Consider the following 21,933-nt stretch of genomic DNA (forward strand, 5'->3'; position numbering starts at 1 on the left):
GCTCCAGCTTTGCAGCCTTACAGCAGGTACGGAACCCAACAGCAGCCAGAACATGGAAGAACTTATCCACAGCCGAGGAGAAACACACCTCGGGAGAGGCCACACGGTCCAGCTACAAAAGACGAGGTCTGTGGTTACGAACGGCAGCTTTCCCTTCCTGCACTCATTCTCTCCTCTAGTTACGGAGCAGGCTGACACGCTTCCTCCTAACAGAGCGTAACTTACCCGGGAAAAAGCCCCGCCGATATAAACAAGGTTATTTCCGTACTGCGTTATTAGCCCACCCACAGCCATCGTAGCCTGATCCCGGGCGCATGCGCACAAACTCTCGCCTGGCGCCATATTGGGTGTACACAGGCTGCACGCAGCTTGTGTGGCTGTGTGGAGGGCGTCTGCTTTTTCCCGCCATGTCGGGTGTGGCGCGCGGCACCGCCTCCAAGGGACAGTGCTAGTTCCCGCTTCCGGGGGTGGGGGGTGACGCGCTCGCGGGTCGGCAGTCGGCAGGACATGGGCTCTTGAGGAGGCGGTGGCTTGGCGCGGCTGGGCGGCGGGGTGTGAGGAAGCGACGGCAGCGGTAGCGGTGGTACTGGTAAGTGTACGGCGGCCCGGGCTTGCCGGCTCTTCTCGCCTGGGGCGGGGCAGCTGACAGTGGGATCCGGTCCGTGGCTGCCTCCCTGCCGCGTAGCGCACCATGCGGGGCGGTCCCGGCTCCGCTCCGCTGGGGCGGTGGGGGCCTCCGCGGGATGGGGCGGTCCCGGCCGCGCTGGCCTGACGGGTTCTGCCCTTCTCGGTTGCCGCCCGCCAGTCAGCGCGGGGTAACGGGGCGGCCGGAACGCAGCCTGGCGCGGGTCCGGAGGATCCTCCGAGCCCCCGCCTGGGCCGCGCTCGGCCCCTCCTGTGCGGGGAGTGGCGTCGGTGCTGCTTCCAGGGATTTTTTACTTGCTCGGTGAGAGCCCTTGAATTGTGCCGTTAGTAGTGCACAGGAGAAAACCCTCTTGCTACACCTTCCTGAACTTGCCTTGTGTCTTGTTGCCTTTAGACTAATGGGTAAGATACTGTTGTGGTATGTAGTGAACAGTAGACATCGAAGGTAACCTGTGCTTTTGTGCTTTTTGAAAGTGTGTATCTGAGGCCCTTGGCTCTTCTGGGAAGCTAATAAAGTCAGCTTTATTTTTCACTTGTTTTTGGTTTTGTTTTTTTTTTTCCCCGTTTTCACCTTTCTGCTTTGCCCATTGAAGATTATCAAATCATCACATATGATTTGACAATCTAAGCAAACGAGCTAGAAAAACAGTGGAAATTTTTTTTACACAACTTTTCTAGCCATTTACCTTCCTCTTTTTCACTCTTTTACAAAGGGCGGTAGATGGCTGATGTTCAGAACTAAGCAGCTGGTTGTTGCTTTACTTCTCCTTCATAAACAAACTTGATTCTGTGCTGCAGAGAGAATAGCTATGTAGGAAGCTGTTTAGGAACAAATGAAAAGCTTCCTATAATGTCAATTGCTTGGTCCATTGACTTGAGCTATTAACTGCTTACTGACAGTCTAGTAAGCAATCTGTATGCCTGACCTCCCCTGCTCTACAGTTTTTGAAGTAGCTTATTATGTAGCTTAGTTTGTGTCATTAGAAGAAATAGAATCTGTTGCTGTCTGTATGTGGATCTAGGATTGATTGTCAATTTATGTTGGCTAGTAACTAGTTCAGAGGAGGTATCATGTGGCTTTTCCAGGGACAAAAATGGATTGTTGAGACAAGTGTAGAACTGAACAGGCTGCACAGAGGAGGTGGCATTAGTAGTGTCTGCTGTTTGTGCTATCGCCTCTGCACAGTGTGTGTCAGGAAGCTGATAAGAGAAAGCAGGAAGCGTGCAGAGTAGTGTCTTGTTCTTGGGTCCTGGTCTCTTCCCTCAGGGCCACAGATGCTTTGTTCATTTACCTTGTAGGCATAATCACATAGAGGAATGCACTCTGGTGCTGATACCTTGCACCACCCTGCATTAGCTGGGCTGAATTTCAGCTGACTAACAAGCAGGTTAACTGTGTTAAAGAAGGATTTAAAAAAACATAAGTTCCTTCCACATTAGTGATATGAAGGAAAAAAAAAACCCTTCATAAAAAGCTGTCTAATTTTTAACTATCTTTTGATCTTTCAATAGTGCACCAAAATTTTATAATTAATGTTCACATTTTTCTAAGAATACTGTTTAATTTTTCCATCTTTTGGGGAAGGCAACAGCTCACTTTACAAGAGAAAGGAACTGAGAGATCATCTGTGATCACTTGAGGCTGTACCAATTTGCTGATGGCTAGAAAAATAGCTCATGAGATACTGTCTTTCAGTAAGTTGCTGCAACAGCAGGGTTGTGTCATCTAGTTCCTACCTTTGTGGTAAGATTACCCAAAAGGACACATAGGCTGCATTTCTCAATCATAGATTTGTTGGTTAGTAGCTATTATTTAAAATTTTTTCAGTGGTCTCTCTCTCTTTCTCTCTCTCTCTCTCTCTCTCTATATATATATATATATATATACACAGATGAAACATTCAAGGAAAGAACTAGTGGATTGGGAATTATAGGATTTTAAGGTTTGGTGCTTTGGTATTCTCACTAGTGGATTGTGTTAAAGGAATAAGTACAAGTATTACTTTCTGATTTATCTGAAATGAAGAAGTAGTCAAATATAGTTATAAATAAAACCAGTAGGATTCTTTTGTATCATGACCTCATAAAAATAAGTAACTCGGACATAAATGTAGTAGTTTTGTGCTTAACTTTATTACATTTAGTTTGTGACTGCTGAAAACTTTCACTAGATTTTTGAAGAGGAAAATGACGTGAGGACATAAGCATGGAGTCTTGCTCAAACACTTTGTAGGAGTTATGTGGGTTTCATTCGCAGCTTGGAAATAGCTCTTTTGAGAGAAAAAAATTATTCTAGAAGGCAAACTTAATAAATCTTATGGTTTTGGCATTAAAGGTGTAATCTTACACTGAGTTTCAGCTCTCACAGCTATTGTCTTCTATGGCCAAAAGCGTTACGCTGGTTTCTTCTCTCACTTCCTGCTCACAATAAAATTGTGGATCTCTTACTTATTCTCTCTGTTTATGGAACAAGGCATGAAGGCACAGCCTACTTTGTCTTATTGATGTTATCAAAATATCTTTAACAGGAGAGAAAAAAAGAAATGTTTGTGCCTAACTTCTAGTTTAGAGTTGCCAGTGAAGAGGACAGAAAAGTTTGTCATATTGATTAGAAGCATTACTTGATAGAGAAGGGTCTGGGTTTGAATAGAGCACCTCCAGATGGTAAGGAATTAATGTATGATATTTAGAAAATGTGATGGATGTGTGACGAATTACTGAAAGGCATTCAGTCTGTCAGAAAAAAAAACCTGCTGCATGCCAGCCAGAGATGCAGGACAAAAACTTATGATCACTCAAGGTGGGTTTGTAAAAGTGCAAGCAATCAGAACAGTTTATTGGTCTGGTGCAAGTAGACCTGTCTGGTTTAAGAAAACGTGTCACTTTTGACAGCCTCTCCCTGCCTAGAGTCCTTTCCAGATGTCGACTGTGTAGTTGCAGTTGAGCAAGCAGTTTATTAAGCCTTTTGGTGCCCTGCAGTTGGTTTAAATTTGCAAAGATCAGTAAGACAAAATATTCTTATGGGTTTTGAGTAGTTTGGATAGCACAGCCTGAATATGCTATGGCTCATAAAACAAGGAAGTAAATTCTCTTTTTTTTTTCTCTAGAGCTTATAAGCCTTAGAACTGCTTCTCAGTACTGAAGAAAAGCATTGAACAGCATGTAAATTGTCTGCTATAGCTTCCATTACCTGGGAAGTGTTTTATAAACTTCAGAAGATTATTGGGATTGAAAAGCTCTTGAACAGACGATGTTACCTCACTGTTGTGGTGGCTTTTGAAATTTGTTTACATTGGAAACTGAGTGTTGGCGTAAATAGCTGGCATCCAGTTTACAAGTAATTCTGAATGAAAAATAAGACTTGTAAGAAAAACCCTTTGGTTTTTCTTAGACCAAAGACAGAGACGCTGAAGAAAGACTTCTCATTAATTTTTTGCTGTGTGCTCTGGGAAGATGACATGCAAAGTTGTCTTGTTGCTGGCTGCATAAAACAGTAGTTTGATCTTGAGGCTCTGTCAATTCAAATGCTTTATTTTTTTCCATGAAATTTTTAATGTGCCTATTGTCAGGGAATCCCCACCAGAAAGCTACTGTTGGACAAAATTATGTTGTCTTATCTTTCTGATCACAAGCAGATAATTTAAACTTGGAGATTTATACATGCAGACAGCAAGTCACTGTGGGTGTTACTAACTGAATTTGCTTCTATTGCACTCAGTTTTATGGAAGTTATGGCTTGGCAGGTGTTATCTCTCAATTCGGTAGCTGGGGTTGGGGCAGAACTCGGATTAAATACTTGTGACTGATCCACCTGGAATGTGGTGATGTGAGCAGCACTTTCCCCAAATGAAAAACTTGCACAGTACTCTCACAGGATCACCCTACTGCTAATATGGGGACAACCATAGCTCACATCAGTCTGCGTCACCTTCCAGTTTTTCCAAGTTAGACAAAGAAGCTACTAAAATGCTTCAGCTGCTATGTGGAGTTAATTAATTTAGTTAATTAACTTAATTAAGGTCTCTAAGCCAATGATGCTTTGAATGGGTCTGGCACCATGCTAAAATCAGCCCCAAAGTGCCTGTTGTCCCTCATTCTTCTGCAGGAAATACCTTGGGGTTTTAAACAGTTCTGTGAAGTCACCTTTGCAATGTCTTTTTCTGAGCCTTCTCAAACCTGACGACTTCGCATAGGAGAGTGAATTCACAGTTTTTCAGGGTTTTTGGAGCCATGACTAAATGCATAGTAAGTGGGGGAGAAAAAAAATAATCTGTGCAGACATAGATTTATTTCCGTTACCTCATTGTTTCTCTTGTCCAAGGGATAAAAGTAACTTAAGTGTAATCCACCCCCAAGTGGCTTGGACCATAATATCGTAATTTTAATATGCATTGTAATAGCGAGCTTATAGGATGGCTTAGCACAATATGAGTAGTCTTGTGAAGAGAACATCTTATCTGAATTCTGTAGTCAGAATTGAAATTTCAAAGAACTTTTCTGCCATGTTTTATTTTTGAGATTGTGGGGGCAGAAAAAGACAGATTCTTATGAATTACAGGCCCTGCGTTTATTTCTGTACTGCTCTTGTTTCTCAATGAATCTTTCTTTGTGTAAGACAGTGATAGTTAACATGATGAATGCGTTGTCTTCTAAGCTTCCTGGTAGAATACTTTTGTGAGGCACATTACTTCAAGAAAATGTGTTTTTGTAGCAAACTTAGTTTTGTGTAGTCTGTAGGTGCCAGGTTTTCCTATGTGAAGGGTAGAGGGGGAGTTGCGCTGAAATGTGTTTAATCTTTCTAGTCTGGTAACTGAATAAATACGGCAGAGTACTTTTTGATAACAAAAAGTAAATACAGCTGATGTTACATCCTTTTTTAAAGGAGTCCTACTTTGTATTTAGTCACATTAGTTTCTTGTTTAAAACTTACTGTTCTAGCAAAAAAATAAACTAAAATAGCAGAATGATTGTTGTAATATAACTATGAAGTCTCTTTGTAAGCTGTCTTTTTTTCTTTGGTTGCTTTGTGGCTAGTGTTTTTAAAGTGGTAAGAGAGGGAAAGCAAAGCAACTAGGCATTGAGCATTGCTAAGGCAAGCATTTATTTTAATATCAAATATTACATTATAATGAAAATGCATGCCAGGAAAACTTTAGCTGTACCAAGTGTTTTCTCCCTTAATATTTTGTCTTTTTTGAGAAATATTGATGTCTTGGATAGAAAATATTTTTGTTGTTTACTGTTAATTTAAGAGCTGGATACCTTAATGGGTGCTTTATGATTCCTAGGCAGAAAGATGGGGGAATGAATATCTTTTATATATGTATACTGTGTTCTGTTGGAATAGATGAACTATTATTTCAATACAAATGGCCTCATCTTGGGTGTTCTAATTTCTTCTTTAGAGATATCTTGTAATAAAGCACCTGCTGTGTTCCAGCTATTCCAATTAGACATGCAACTATCAAGTGTGTATCTACATCTTTGGAAAATTTTCTTTTTTTTAGAAATGTTTGGTTTCTTCTCAGTTACTCCTGTGTGCCTTTTCTGGATGTTATAAACTGCAGTGTGGAGAGAGGTCTTTTTGTTACTGCCCAGGGAATGTCTCTATTCTGTCTGATGGGCACTGGCTTTCTCTGCAGAGCTACTGCGCAGGTTGTGTTTGTTTCTAAAAGCAATGCTGGCCAGCTCAGTTGAACAAACTGACAGAAATAAAACTATGGCTTTTTGGAGTCTGGATATTTAGCTTTAAATAGACATTATAAACAAACCTTCTCAAACCTGTCTTAAGGGAATGCTGTCTTGTTTTACATGGCTCTAATGGCAATGGCTGAAAATTGAAGGTAGGTAAGCTTGCTGGGAAGTCTTGCAAAATAAAGGTTCTGTCACTGTTTTCAGAGACATAAGACATCAAAAAATGATCAGAAAAGATCAGCAAGTACCTGTACCCTATCATCTGTGATAAAAGATTGTCAGAACATTTGTCTCTTAACAAAGTGTTCTGAGTGGTTTTATCTAGCTTCCTCCCACATGGGTCAGTTAGCCGAGCCATTGTAAATTAAGGCTATGAACTTTGTTATGTTTTCATCTCACAAGAGGCAGGTGTCCAAATATGAGCATCAGAAGATAAGCATGTACATATCTCAGCTTTCGGGAATCCCAGAAGTAACTATTTTGCTATGTATAATGGGCGTCAGCTGTGCAGAAGGGTTTTTTCCTTCATGACTTGCAGCTGAATTTCTTCGTTGTTGCGTTAAGTCACAAACAGCTTCAAGACTCAACACCATCAATTTAGGGAGAAGTGGGAAGGGTGCTGTGGGTTTCCTCCAGCCTGTCAGTGGAGTTGTTTTGGAAGCTGTGAGCAACCGAGGGGAGTGTGAAGCTTGTCTGTCAGCTGATAAACTGGTAGATTCAGGGCCAAGGGCTTCTGTTTTCAAGCCATTGTCTGGTGTCCGATGCGGCTTCAGACACTTTTGGGTTTAATGTGTTACTGTAACTTATTTGTGTTAAATAATAGATTGCTAGTTCCTTAGTGGGCTAGCATAAATAGAAGGAAGTTGAGGGGGAATAATTTGGTAGCTAATAGTATGTGAAGTAGCCCTCCATGTAATTTCTGTGTCTCTTTTTGTAATTACTATCAGATTTCAACATGACATTAGCTTTCATACAACTCTAACATTGTGGTTGTGACTTTAGTATAGTGTACATGAACTTCAGTCCTGAAGTTAATTCGTGACTGTCAACTTCCAGTAATATGTTACATTCTGAACTGTACCACCAAAAATTACTAGCTTGGGAGTTGAAAGTGCTGTCTGTTGTCTCCTTCAGTGTCTTTTTTTAAGTCTCATTGCTGGTTTGTTTTTCAGTCGCTTCTCCTTCTGGCAGTATTGGATAAAACACAAAATTTGGTATTTGGCCTGATAAAATATACAGTCTGTCTTCAGATTTTGGGTGCTTTCTTGACATGAAGGTAGTATTAGTAGTATAAAGTATTTATCAGAGTCTTATTACTCATTAAAGCCTTATTTTATAAACATTCTTCTTATGCATGTTTGAGAATATTATTGTCATGCCCTTGCCTCAAAAGCAAAGAAACTATTATTGTATTGCTGGCTGCAATATGGCTCTTGGGTAACTCAAATCCAGCTTCTGAGCTTGGGTTCCAGCATCTGGACAGCAGTTGTGTTTATGCTGGTATGCAAACTCCTGGGCAGCCTGAACCCACAGCTGCAGAGGGAAGCAGGACCCCAGGGGCTGCTGAAAAAGAAATCTCCAGATTGCTCTGGGAATACAGCTGCATTTCTGGCCCTGTTCTGCAATTACAATGGGATTCTTGGGTAGCTGCTACATTCACAGGGTGGGGATGTGATATCCCTTTCGCTGTCCAAGATAGGCATGCACTTTTATGTCTCCAGAAATACCTGACTATGTTGTACCCGAAGTAGTGAAAGGCTGGCCAAGCCTGCAGCAATTACAGTAACCCAGATATTGCTTGTTCAGTGCAACTGTGTAATTGAAATTGCATCATGTTTCTGAATTTTAAGTACCTGTGAGATCTTCACCCAAAGAACCAGCTTAATGTAATTTCCTGTGCCTAATCTAAATCAGTGGAAATAGGTAATTTCTTCCATGTCCCTGCTTTACTGGTCCTTCGCTGCGCAAACCAGCTTGAAGGACATTTCCAAATTCAAAGTTGGGACTGAGCTGCCCTAAATAAACCTCATGAAAGGAGCCTAAGCCTGTGAATTAAGAGATAAGTCACTGATTATGTTGTCAAATTGGACTACTCCAAGCAGAGCTATTAGAGGCCTTGTGTGAGAATGTCTCATTTTTAAAAAGATGGCAAAAACTAACTTGTGTGGACAGCTGCTTAGAAAAACTTCCTAGAGCCAATCTTAGGCTGAAGAGGTATGTTATGTGCTAAAGACCAGACCTACTAAAGTATTCTCTGAATCCTGAAGTACTTCAGCTGTAAGGGATAAGGTGTTCTGATTTCAATTCATTCTGAGGTATGCATGCTTCCTGCAAAGAGCTGTGAACAGCATCCATTCTCCTGCAGGCAGCTGGGTGTGGGAATTTGCCCTTCTAGGAGCAGTTAATAATGCTGTGTCTTCTAAAAATATTGATTTGTAGGGGAAAAGTGGAATGTAGTTGTGTTAGTTGAGCAAGATGTTTGGAGTGATCTCAATAGATAACATGAGCTTAATTGGAAGCTACTTATATGAAAGAGCAAGTATTAATACTCTAAGGGAAAAATTCATTTTAAAAATCTTCTTGTTGCACAGCTGATGTGCTATCTCACTAAATTCCTGTATAACCTGGGAGATCTGTTTTCCTATTGTTAGGAGTGCTGGCTTTATTAGCTTTCTTCTGACAAAAATGCAGATTCTTGGCTCTGAAAAACCTAGCCCTGATAAGAATACAACTATTGATGAGTTTACTTTTTCCTCTTGTCTCTTCAGGCAAAAATATATCTCCTGCTTATAGCAAAATTTAAAACATGGTGTGTTGGGAGTTCAGCTATGAAAATCTTGATCCTATCTTTATTATGAGAATGGTGGATTTGAAAACCTTCGCTAGAGTTGCAGACATACAGTTTAACACTTTTCCAGATCCTCTTGTGTTTGGGGGATTCGCCATGCCATCAGAACAACTTTTTCTAGCATGTTACTGGAATCATTTTAGGTGGTGCTTGGCCTGTGAAAGTGTTTCCCCTTCTTTTGTTGGTCTGAAATACCTCAAAGGGAAGGGGAAGAACACTTAAACTTTATGCTAGTAACTTAAATGCCTTAATGAATTTATTTCTGGATTACTGGGTAAACAAATGTGCTTTTCCAACATGGAGAAGCTTTTTATTTTAAGACATTTCCTGATTTTTACCTTAAACTAACAATAGATAAAATTTCCCAAAAACGTTTAGGAAGCGAAGTCTTGGAAAGGAAACTATTTCCCATACTGATTGTTCCTGCATTTCTCTTAGCAACTCAGTTGGGTGATATCAGCTGAATAATTCTTTCAGTGCCTTCTAGGTCTAACTAGGTGTTGTACTGTGCAGAATGAAGTGTGTAGGCTTTCAGTCTTTGAACTGTTTTCTAGTTTTAGCTCAAAATGCTGATGAAAGGATAATTCTGACACTGGTATCTCTTATTACAGGGAGAAGATTCTCTTTAACGTGATTAGTTACAAGTAATAGTTCCTCATAATGGCTGAACTATCACCTGAAGAAATTCAGCTGAGGGCCAACCAGGTCACTGATGAGGTAAGTATTATAGGGAACCATCTGGGATTACTGTATTTATCTGCTCAGATTACATTATCTTTTAAAATAAAGGCAATCTAGGGTGGTGATTCTGCAAGGTTATAGCTGAATGTTTCAAACTCTCACTTTACTTGGTAAATACTAGAGCAAAGACTACTCCTAAAAGTAAGAACTAATTTCAACTTCTGAACTGTAAAGCCATCTACCTGACTGAGTGCTGACCACCCAGTCCTGATTACTGAGAGAGTGCAGGCTGGGTATCTTAGCTATTAGTCATGTTTATATTTTGTGACTTTTTTTCATCTAACTAAAATTAATTTAAATATATTTTATAATGACTTTCCAATAGGGTAAACAAAGTACTAGAAAGTACTAAAAACCAAAGGTTTACTAGCAACTGAATAAACTCTAGTATGCTGCCACCATGACTGTGTTGTAGCGTGTATTACTTGTAGACAGTCTGATGAACCTTTGTGTACTAGTTGCCTTACTGCAAAGAACACTTGTAGACACTGATATATATTGTTAACACTCTCTGTTTCAAAATTCTCTTTCTAGTCTTTGGAAAGCACAAGGAGGATTCTTGGCTTGGCCATTGAGGTAAGGAAAATATTTTGAATTCCCTGGACTTTGATTCTTTTAAGTATAAGAAGCAGCATCTTAACTATCACAAAGTGATCTTAGTCACTTTTTGTCTCAAACTTTTTTGAGAGACACTTCATTATTAGAGGTTGCTGCTTTAATTCAGTAGTAGCATTAGGATGCCTTAAACCTAATGTTTTTCATATTATGTAAAGTCAGATCACAGAAGGATCAATATTCTTTTTACCTGTTTTCATCTTTAGCAAGATGTCCTAAACTCTAAACGCTACAGATGAGTTATAGAAAGTCTTCTATGATGGTCAGTTACGGCTTTTGCTTCGTTCTCAATCTAGCAATAGGCTTTTCCCTTCCTGAACTCTTCTGCTGGACTCTCAAGTTTGGTTTTGGAGGCTTTGTTTTCATTTTTTTCATTCTGGCTTCCAGGATGAAGGGCCTTTTCAGCCATATTGAAGGGTGTAGGGCTAAAGAAGGAACTAAATGCTACTTTCCAAAACAAGGCACAGCTAGGTTTACTTTTTTAGCTTGATATTGTCATAGTTCAATGCGAGTATTACAATCAATGTTATGATCTTGTCATGTAAAAAGAAAGCTCACCAAAAAACCCCACTAGTTGAGATAGTGTAACAGGTGAGATTATTATCAGCCTAATTAGAAATTTAACATGGCTTTACTAAGGAAGATACTCCTAGCACACTGGTTTATTATCCACTTGGTTGACTTATCAAATTTACTATGGAGACTTTCTAATTTTGCACTGCTGTATTGAAATCTGGTTTTATATCTGCAAATAAATTTCTTTCTGCAGTCCCAGGATGTTGGCATCAAAACTATCACCATGCTGGATGAACAGGGAGGTGAGTTCTTTTGTCTTCCTCTCTAACGCTAAAAATCAATTTTATGGCTGTAAGAGAAAGGATTATCATTCAGAGGATGTTGCTGAAACTAAAGGCTTATTAAGGACTGTTTATATGAAAATGAGAAAATAGCTAAATGGCTATTCCTGTGTGTTTGTATTATTTAAAAGAGGTTTTAAAGTTAAAAGACTATGTTAGTTATAATGTAATACAGGCTTTGCTACAGAAGCTGTTCCTTTCCACCATAGCATGAATGCAACTGCGTTTATTCTAAAAGTGGCAACAGAAGTGTGGCTCTAAATATAGGAAACATTTTACTATAGTAAACTTATCACTTAATACCTTTCTTAAAAATTTTAAAAAACCCAGAGAGTAGGAAAGAAGAAAAGCATTGGTCTTGGTATAAAGATAGAACTAAAACTTTTAAGTTCCTGCTTGAAAGAAATGTTAGTATCCCACCCCACCTTTCCTCAGTCTGTGTTTATTCAACTTACTTGTTTTTCTTCTAGAACAACTAAATCGTATAGAAGAAGGGATGGACCAGATAAATAAGGATATGAGAGAAGCTGAGAAAACACTGACAGAGCTCAACAAATGTTGTGGTCTCTGTGTGTGTCCTTGTAACAGGTCAGTTAAATTGGTACTTGGGTCTGAAGTTCTAGAATATTCTCAACAGCTACTGTATTGGGAGATAGTCTGTAATAAAAGAGCTAATTAGAAAATGCTGATAACTATTTTGGTTTGTAGAGGTGCACCCTTTTAAAATTGTATGAGAGCAGCTAAAGCTTACTTGCATCTAACCATATATTGTGCCCCTTTCACTGTAAATAGAGCTGTTGTATAACATCCTGCACAGTTGCGCTCTAATCTCTTTATTTAGTAGAATACCATGAATGTCCAAAGATCTAAGTGCCTGTCTGTTTGAAATTAGACTCAATTACTACTTTTTTTCCCACAGAAGTTAAGAAAACTTCTGTTTTTAGAGAAGGGAATTAATATTGTCTTTCTAAGCATCTGAAAATGTTCATGCTTTAGGGAGGAAGAGAGTGGGAAAACAGACATTGATATTAAAGCTTTAATCTTTCACCAGTGACTACATAAACTCTTGCAGACCTGCTTCACCGTACCTTTATAACATCAGTGTTATGGCTACCATATCCAAGTCAGTTAAGAGTAACCTAATCTTTTGTATGGCACTTGATTTGTACTTCCAAACACTTAAACAGACTAAACAATGATCAGAAATCAGTATTATAAGGAAAACAAGATTTATTTATTGAAGGTGTTATAGCTTAATCTTTAAGCAGCAAAGTATCAAATTGATTTCTGTTTACTGGGTGTGATCATTGTTTTTCCAACTGAAGGAGAAATAAGTTATTTCAAGAGTTTGACCACTGAAGTGAATGGCGTGTGTGTTTGTTAATTTTTAGCTCTTAACCATGAGTAAAAATGCCTTATTCAACTGAGAGCTAACAGAAATTTAGGTAAAAATTCCTTGGAGTTGCTGAGTCTGCTTTTCCAACAGACTAATACTTTCAGAATCATTTAGGATAGATATGAGTGTAGCTTCCAAGGCTGAAAGTCTTAGAGCTTTAGTGTCTTGAAAAGGCAGATAGTTCTGTCCTGACATAGGATAGGTGTGCTTACTGGTTTATATTGGTTTTATCAAACTGATGGGCTTTGAGGATTTTAACAGTCAGCCTTTGTTTTCTGTAGTTGACAGTCTTATTTCACCAAGCTAAGCAGCTTATTAACACTAACCAAGCTCAGAATTTGTAAACTCTTGTAGCATTCCAAATACACAGATAACAATAAAAGAAATAATGAGTTCTGTATGAAAATGGGCAGTAATGTGTAGAAAAATCTATTACATAAGTAGAGGGCAATGAAGAAGAAACTGTCAATTTCTTTCATATATCTACTGGTATATATTTTTTTCTGTCAGTTATCTCCAAGGCTTTCAATTTTTTTTCATAAAGCATAAAGCTGAATCAGAACACTTGCTGAAATAAATATTAACTTTCTGCTCGTAGGCTTAGATGATTTATAAAAGCTTTGTGAAAACATGGAAACACTGGCAGTACTCTAAAATAATCTATGTACTAATAACAATTTACCTGTTTGCTGGTCTTTACTATTCTTTCTTCTCCATTCTCTCCTAACACTGATGCTTGCTTTCTAAAAATGAAGACTAGGATAAGAAGCTGTGTTCACTTAACTGGTGAAAGCGGATTTTAGGACAAGGTCAGTCTTCTTAGTGCAGATGTACTTTTAACCAGCTGTCTGAAGTGATGCTTCTGTTGGATTTGTGCTTGCACGTGCATGATGTCTGCATGCAGGTCTCCTTGTGACTGTGGTGTGTTGTAATACTGATATAAATAGAAAATGTCAATTTCCACAGTTAATACACTCTGTAGTAATGTTGAACAACTACTGAGCCCTTGCTGGTTTGACAGGTTTTATAGGTTGACTTACCCTTACAGAAATGACACATGAGTAAAGTTAATATATAGCAATTTGAAAAACAGCTCTTAAAAAAAGATCAGGTGGTAAAAGCTTTGTTCTTAACTGTGCTTAATTTGAGCAACAGTTCTGTTTCTAGCTGACTATTTCAGATGTGCAAGTAGTTTTCAGGCCACTTGGTTGTTTTGCTTTTCTTTCAATCAATCCTTCACAGTTACCTTTGACGCTTACGACTTTGCCAATCCAGAAGCCAAGCATGCGAAGCTCTCCTGCTGTTGCAGCTTTAGTATAATGAGATTAAATATAATGCTCTATCTAGTTGCAGGAAACCTAGAGACATCTTTAAGCCTGTGTATGCACAAGGAGCTGGAATTGACCAGTTTCTTTAGAGTTCTGCTGGGGTAAATAGTTCCATTATGAATGAAAAATTATTCCTTTTCTTGATATATTCATACTAGATTCCTTTTCATAGGATCTGACCTAGAAAATAGAATATCCCATTTCGATTACATAAGTGCCAGAAGAATGAGGGAACTATTTCTTCATGACATCTAATTTCACACTCCTTCTGGGCTGCTGAAAGGCACTATAGATAAAAGAATTGGTTATCTGTAATTGTAAAGTTAAATGTACTGAAAGACACTACAGGCTTCCTTTCAGAGACGTTTAAGGAAGCAGGAAAGTGGCTGTGGAGTCTGGATTATCTAGTTTAAATTTTAAAATGCCAGAATACAAGATGAACATGAGAATATTCTTCTCAAAGTGTACTTTAGGGTTCATGAGAACTGACTTCGATTTAGACCAGTTATTTTTCTGTTCTATTTTCGTGCTCCTGCTTTTGTAGGTATGTGATTCTTTAGATTACTTCATGTCAGTGTGCTTTATTTTTTTTCCTCTCCTGAATTTTGTGGTAAAAGTGAAATGGTAAGCTGTTTTCTTGCTCTAATGGAGTTAATACAACTAAATTGCAGAATGAAGGAGCTAGTTGAATGTGATTACTGTTATTTCGTAATCAAGATTAAACTGAGAAATATTAGCTTTAAAAATAAAGACTTGGCAACAGAAAAGTTTTGACAAAAAAAAAGAGATTAATGGTTTTCTTGCATAGTGTAGCTATTTGTATGTAATGGAATTTTTTTACCTCATCCTCCTTTCTTCTCTGAAATGTAACTAAACCTGACTAGGCCAACTCCTGTTGTAAATGCAGCTTTATCTTATGACAGGGTAAGCTTTTGTGTTACTGTCATAAGCTTCCCCTGTTCTGGTAAAGTATATTACTCCAAGGAAACTACTGTGCTTGTATGAAAACTTAAGACCAAATTAATCAGCTGTCCCTAGAGTAATTCAGTTATGTTTGTACTATCCCAATATAAGAAATTATATTGTGTAAACAAGACTTTGTCTATAAAAAATCTGATCTCTTTCAGGCACAAGACAAATGTTTCTGAAAACCCTAGATTAATACAGAACTTCAGTCAGTAAGCCATATTTCTGATGTAGCAGTTCAAATTCCTTATTTTTATGGAGCAGGACGAAGAATTTTGAGGCTAGCAAGGCGTACAGAGCCACTTGGGGAGATGGAACAGAGAACTCAGCGGATCATGTGATATCCATGCAACCAAGAAGTATAAATCATCAGCAGCCTCAGACTTCTGGAGGACCAAGTGGTGGATATATTACTAGGTTTGCTGCTTCCTGTTTCTCAATCTCAAATGCAGAAATCCTAATTTACCAGTTTTTGGCTTCCTTCAGGTCATTTTAGATGAAGTTGCTAAATAGTGTTTTACTACTGTTTGGAGAGGAGATGGCAGACACCTATGCTCTCAGTATTGTAGTGTTCATCTTACACTGTCATTCTTTTCATAGCAGTGGTATTTGTCTGTTTCTGGATGTGAGGAGTATAGTGTTTAGTGCTTAGTTATTGAGGGACTGTTAAAAATATCAATGACTTTTATTGTCAGAAAGTGTAGATTTGAGACAAACGGGTCTCAAACTTCCTATGTTAGCTGTTATTTTAAAGCCTAAGGTTAATTTTGTAATAGCAGCTAGCTTAGCACCCTTTTTGGTAGGCTGCTTGCTTGAAATACATGAGATTTTAAAAGGGGAAAAAACTTGAATACGTTGCCTGTCAGATGACTGTGCAACAAACAATTTCTTTTAAAGTAAATTTAGGGTAGGGAAAGGCAAGTTCTCGATGCTTGGAAACATTGTCTTAATTATTTGAACAGGATAACAAACGATGCCAGGGAAGATGAAATGGATGAAAATCTTGCTCAAGTGGGAAACATTCTTGGAAACTTGAAGAACATGGCTTTGGACATGGGCAATGAGATTGATGCCCAGAATAAACAAATAGACCGGATAAATGTAAAGGTAAGTGTCAAAGGTGTTCTCTGCCTTCAGCTTAGAGGTTGTTACTGAGGAGATACAAGAAATGGGCTCACTGTCATGTCTACCTGTATTTACAGTAAATATGTATTAAGATGATACTATCTTCTGGGTTGCAGTGATTTGAACAAGGGTTATATCTTGGTGTTTGGGTATGTAGCTGAAAATTCAAGTGCTTCAGAGTATCAGGAAACCTAAAAATACAGGGCAGGTCACTGCTTACTCTGAAAACAGCTAAACTATATTGGATCGGGAGGGCAAACTTTTACTGGAGGTGTAAATGGGGGATTGTTCTCACAGGGAATCTTGTATGTGGTAGGGAACGGGTATTTTTAACAAAAATAAGATTCTGCTAGAGTTCCTAAAAAGTCACTATAATCATTGAACATAAAATAAAACACAGGTAATTCATTATCCTACTTCTTGTAGACAAGTTAACATTGGGGCTGGCGAGACTATGGAATAATAGATTTTGAAAGTGCACAGGGGCATGGGTCTGCCCTCATCTGCACATGAAATCAGTCATAGCCAGTAACTTTTTTAGAAATATTTTATTGCTTTAAAGATTAATTATCCAAAGCAGCTTAATCATATATAAATATGTTCGGGGGGTTTCTTTCATAGGGCGCCTTATTAGGAAGTTATTAGTATTTTAGAAATCCCCATGTTCTGAAATGAATAGAAGTTCTTTTACAGGCATCTTGTCTAAGAAAGGAGATGGAATCTTTAATGAATAGTGTATGTTAAGAGATTTTAAAAAAGCAGAAGTGAACAGCAGTTGCTATAAAATTATGGAATTAAGACAAAACAAAAAGTTAAATGCCCAGTAGAGTTAAAAGCAAGAGGAATGGAATTTTCTCAAATATACAGAGCTGGTCTGATGTAAGTGCTGGTTCTACCGATGTCAGCCTCTCAATTTTGTCTAGTAATTCAGGGGTTGTGGTATTAATAAGGCAAATCAACATCATCTTAGGGAAGATGCTTTGTTTTTCACTGTTCCCTGAAACTGCAGATCTGAGGTGATTATCAAGTAAAAGAATGCAAACACTAGAAAATTTAATTTGATTTAAAATGAGGTGTGAAATTGTTACAGCTTACAAAGTGAACTGAAAATTACTTGGTCAAATTAACTGCGAGTGGGCATTACTGGTTTTAGGGGTAGTGTTTCTGGTAGTTTCAAGCACCTGTTTTGGCCTGATGACCTTTCACTTTAGTGGTCTGAATAAATCTTGCTGATCAAGTCTTACTAGCTATTAAAGTATGATGTAAACAAGTTAGAATTGCTTTACAAAACAGCAATAAAAATGAAAGTGCAGTTCCTGGCTTTGAGACTGGTAGCCTGTCTCAGGGTATTTAAAGGGATCCTTTTCTGCTGGTAACTGTTTTTAAATGTAGTGAACAGTGTGGAAACCAACTCAAATTATTGAGGATAAATCTCAAAAGGACAGTATCACCTAAGGAATCAAAGAGCATTATTAAGCCTAGCTTCAGAATACAATTGCTACTTTTATTTTTAGTTAAAAAAATCCAGCTCACCTGGGAAATATATAGGCTTGACTGAGTGACATTTGGTAGCTTGCTCCTAGTCTGAGTAAAGCCCTAATAAAAACTTATGCTACTGGCTTTTTCTTAGAAGATTTAGTAGCTAGTTCAGTGTGCTTCCAAAGTGGTGTTAACAGGTTAGATTCTCACTTTCCTATAGTAGATTCCTGCCCCTTCTCAACCCTTGACCTGAAGGGCAGGAGAGAAAGAACAGGAGGGAAGGGTTTGAGCTGGCAGTGTCCTCTTCCCAGCTCATTGCAGTTTGATGGTGCAGGTCAGAGCTTGGCATGGTGAGAGCAGGGGCTGGTTTTGTGCTTCTGACCTCTCCTGCTCATTCCCCACTGGAGGCTGGATAGGGAAATATTCTGAAGCTCCTTATCATACCTTTCAGTAAAACGGTATTTTTTGACATTATGACACTAGGACACTGGAGGGTGTGTGGATGAAAGCCAGCCATTTGCACTAAGGAAAATAATTCTGATTTTATGCCCATAGGTCACTTTCAGTTTTGAGTATCACTTCTAGTCCATAGCAACAAAGCTGCTCAGTAGAGGTGCTTAACATGTCTAAATGCTTGAAGAGAGGGAATTTTTATCCCCTTGTTCTGTTAATATTCTTCCTGACATGCTGAAGCAAGTAGCTGGATATTTTGAGGGTCAAGTGAAGACAAAAACACTCCTGATTCTGCCAAAATTGACAGCATATGCTGGCTGAGGGGGTTGAAATTACTTCCATCTTATAAAAGTTGCTCTCAATGATAACACCCTGCGATTCAGAAGTAGTGTCAGTTTGAACTGTTAAATTGTTTTGCATGAAGCCTGCAAATGACCTACAAATCTCTCTCTTTCAGGCCGATACAAACAGGGAACGCATTGAGCAAGCCAACATCAGAGCTAAGAAACTGATTGAGAATTAAAGCCTGCTGTCATTGTTCAATGACACTGTCTCTCCAGCTGCAAGCCAACATACTCATGGATCTGTGAAACTTTTTCTATTCTGAAATAAGAGAGGCCAGGAAAAATGAAGCATTACCCTTTCTATAGGGATTTTTTTGTTTGTTTGTTTTTAATTGCTTCATGTAAATGTGGCCTTGACTCCAGGAAAGCAGCCAGCGTAACTTCTTCCTACTCATCTGCCTTCACTTTCTTTCCATTGCTCAGGGCTAAAAGTGTTATTTATGGCTTTGAGAATCTTCTGGCATGTTTTATTCCCCCTCCCAATCCTTTTTTTTTTTTTTCCCTGCACCCAAAATACAGTCCTTTATTGAAGTTGAACAAGCAGGGTAACCTGAATTAACAGTTGTGGAAAGTTGGAGAGGGCACTTTGCACTGTTTGAAATACCTCATTAATTGAGCGTCTTCACTAAAATAGGGACTTGGTGAATATTGTCTGACTTGTGTCTCTAGCAGGTTAACCATAGTTTTGCAATCCAAAGCACATGATTGGTTTGGGGTTGTTCGTGGATTACTGAATTGAAGAGGCTCACTACTTGTGGATTGAGGGCTTTAAAACACTTCCTGAACTTTAATGTAAAGGTAACTGGAGGGGTATACAGGTTTCCATTTATTTACTGTAAGTTGGCATTGGTTGGGAGGTCGTGACTAGGAAATCATGCTGCATTGTTCTGATAATATTTCTTGTGTGTATATATACCTGACCTAAACCCCATGCATGTGAGAAGAAAATAAAATCTCCCTAAAGTATTTATTTGATGGAAAATTTTATGCACCTCATCTAAAAGTGAGCTTTTAAACATTTGATACATCTTAACTGGAAGAAAGTAAGTAGAAAAGCATGCAGGTTTCTCACATCCTGTATCGGAGGCTATTTTGGCCGGTTTTCACTGAAGTTCAGTTTATATCTTTTTCCAGTAATGACTGAGATGTGGTGTAGTTTGTTTTCAGCAGTGACTTTGTAGGAGCTTCTTAAACCTACTGAAGCAAAGAAGCTTATTATGAAACTTCTTTGTCACAAGTCTGTAGGAAGCAGTACCTATGACTGTATGCTAGTTCTAAATAGATTCCTGACTGGTTTATTGCAGATTTTGGGACTGGCAATTGGAAATATTACATATTCAAGTTGCTTGCAACTAAAATGTTCCTGTTCTGTTGCAGAATAGAGGAGTTTCAGACCAGATGAGGTAGAGCTCTCTTCCTATGAAGAAAACTGTTTTGGTTTTGCTATAAACGTAATCAGATATATTCCCAGGATTTTCTTGAATCTCTTTTTTCTGGCAAGTAAATTGTGCATGACCTGTATAATTTTACTACCCAGCAATATATTATGCCTGTTTTAAAGGTGGAAATGATGTTTTGGACTAACCTGTGATACACAATGTTGAATTGCAGAAATCTTCAAATCAATCAAATATCTAATAATTAAATAATTATTGAATAATTAAACCTAATAGCATTATGGGGTGTTTTTTTGGAAGGACAGTCCACAAGTATCCTGTAGCCAGCCATTAATAGTGAATCCCAGGGCTAGAAAGATGACACTAATCTGCTGAAATGTAAGACAAACAGTGTTCAGTCTTCTGCTTTCTTTTTAGTAGAAATACAGTCAGCATTACTGGTACATTCTGAGTTCACTCCCAGGACAACTTGATATTTAAAGAAAAAAAAAGGAGAGGAGAAAAACAAACAAACTGATCAAAGGATGGAGCCTGCTGAATGTGATGAATAGGCCAGTGGTAGACTGTCTTGTGTGAATAAGGTAAAGTTATTTTTAGGGGACTGAATGCTTCAGTAGTATGTGATGGCTTCTGTCTGGCTTCCAGTAATCATTGGAAAGCCAATGAATTTTTATTAGCTCATTATTTATACCACTAGTAATGAAGATTATGTGCTTAAAAACACAAGTAGCAAAGAAGTACTTTTAAGAACATTGCATGGTAAATTTTTAACCACCCACTTGTATGGGAAAGCATGGGATTTGTATGCTTGCTTTTTTTTTTTTCCCTTTTTAAAAACTTCGGGTCAGCTGAAGGAATAATTGCTGCTGGTTGTGAAAGCAAAGCATGTGTTATTTAATTATGGTTGTCTCCTGGAACAGAAGACTGAAGTGGTTACCTTATTCTGCTTACAACAGTGCAAACCTGATCTGTAGCACTAGGATGTTTTCCTCCCTTGTCATTTCAAGTCCACATTTTTGACTTCCATGAGCTCTAACAACAAACTGGCACATTGGCTGAGAGAATGCTGTGATTGGTGTATCAGAATCATAACATTGCAATGATTACTACACAAGGAAATAGTTTCTGAGACTCTAAGCTTGAGTATTAGCAGAATATCAATACTATTTTCTGATGCAGCAAGAGCCAAATCCATGAGGGAGTTTTATGTTATGCCTTTATGTTAGTGAACAACGCAGTCTGCTTCTTGGATTGTCTTACTGTTGTCTGTAATTTCCATATCTATGGGATGGAATCAGTACTTGTACATCTTTGTATCTCTGAATGCTATTAAGAACGAAGGTTTACAGTTTCTGCTTTTGATTGTTAAACTGTATATTGTGCACAAAAATACACACTTTTATAACTGAATGTGGTTTTAAACTATTTTCTTAGAAATGTCTTTTTGTTTCCTGTCCTTGAAAAACTTGGCAGAACTAGTTGCTACTATTCAGGTGGGAAGTTTCCCTTCTATTTTTATTTCACAGAAATCTTGATGCTAACAAAGGAATAGGTGTGGTTGGAAAGAAAGGAATATTGCTGTCTTTTTTTTTTAACACTTGGCAGCGTAATTATCCCAGCATAATCAATGTGGCCTAACCTCAGACTATGAAATGTGTCCATCTCTTCTTTGAAAGACAGCAGTTTGGCATAGGACTATACTTCAGGATGATAAAAGAACTAATTAAAATAACCTGGTCTTTCCAGTCAAGTACTGGCAACAGATGGTAAGCAAATAAATTCGTAGTCCAGTAGGTGGAATCTACTGATTTAACCTACTGCCAATGCAGTTTAACTTGTGAGGTACTTCAAACTGTATTTTCTCTGACACTAGACCCTCAGATTCCCAGAAAGCTCATAGAGAGGGCAACACAGACTTGCAGCAGCAATGCACTTTCTAAATGTTGGTTGAACAGATGGATGAAATGTGTCTTACTGCAATGGAAAACTGGAGAATGAGTGATACAGGTCTGAAATAAATTACATGGATAGTTTATATTGTTAAC

At 38.4% G+C, this 21,933-nt stretch overlaps 1 protein-coding gene across 1 annotated transcript; it reads left to right on the forward strand.

The window, feature by feature from the left end:
* The first annotated feature begins 434 nt into the window (after window positions 1-434).
* On the forward strand, window positions 435-21,298 carry SNAP23 (synaptosome associated protein 23). The gene is made up of 8 exons (XM_065839975.2): window positions 435-589; window positions 9,799-9,904; window positions 10,463-10,504; window positions 11,313-11,361; window positions 11,871-11,988; window positions 15,355-15,507; window positions 16,053-16,197; window positions 18,605-21,298. The coding sequence occupies exons 2-8, from the start codon at window positions 9,848-9,850 to the stop codon at window positions 18,668-18,670; spliced, it is 630 nt and encodes a 209-aa protein (XP_065696047.1). The 5' UTR covers window positions 435-589; window positions 9,799-9,847; the 3' UTR covers window positions 18,671-21,298.
* Window positions 21,299-21,933: the final 635 nt, after the last annotated feature.

Source organism: Patagioenas fasciata, chromosome 5, assembly GCF_037038585.1.
Source record: "Patagioenas fasciata isolate bPatFas1 chromosome 5, bPatFas1.hap1, whole genome shotgun sequence".
Taxonomy (NCBI): Eukaryota; Metazoa; Chordata; class Aves; order Columbiformes; family Columbidae; genus Patagioenas; species Patagioenas fasciata.

Coding starts and splice junctions, on each gene's coding strand:
- SNAP23 (XM_065839975.2), top strand. CDS start 9,848: ATGGCTGAACTATCACCTGAAGAAATTCAGCTGAGGGCCAACCAGGTC. Junction 10,505..11,312: donor TTCTTGGCTTGGCCATTGAG/GTAAGGAAAATA, acceptor TTCTTTCTGCAG/TCCCAGGATGTTGGCATCAA. Junction 16,198..18,604: donor TAGACCGGATAAATGTAAAG/GTAAGTGTCAAA, acceptor TCTCTCTTTCAG/GCCGATACAAACAGGGAACG.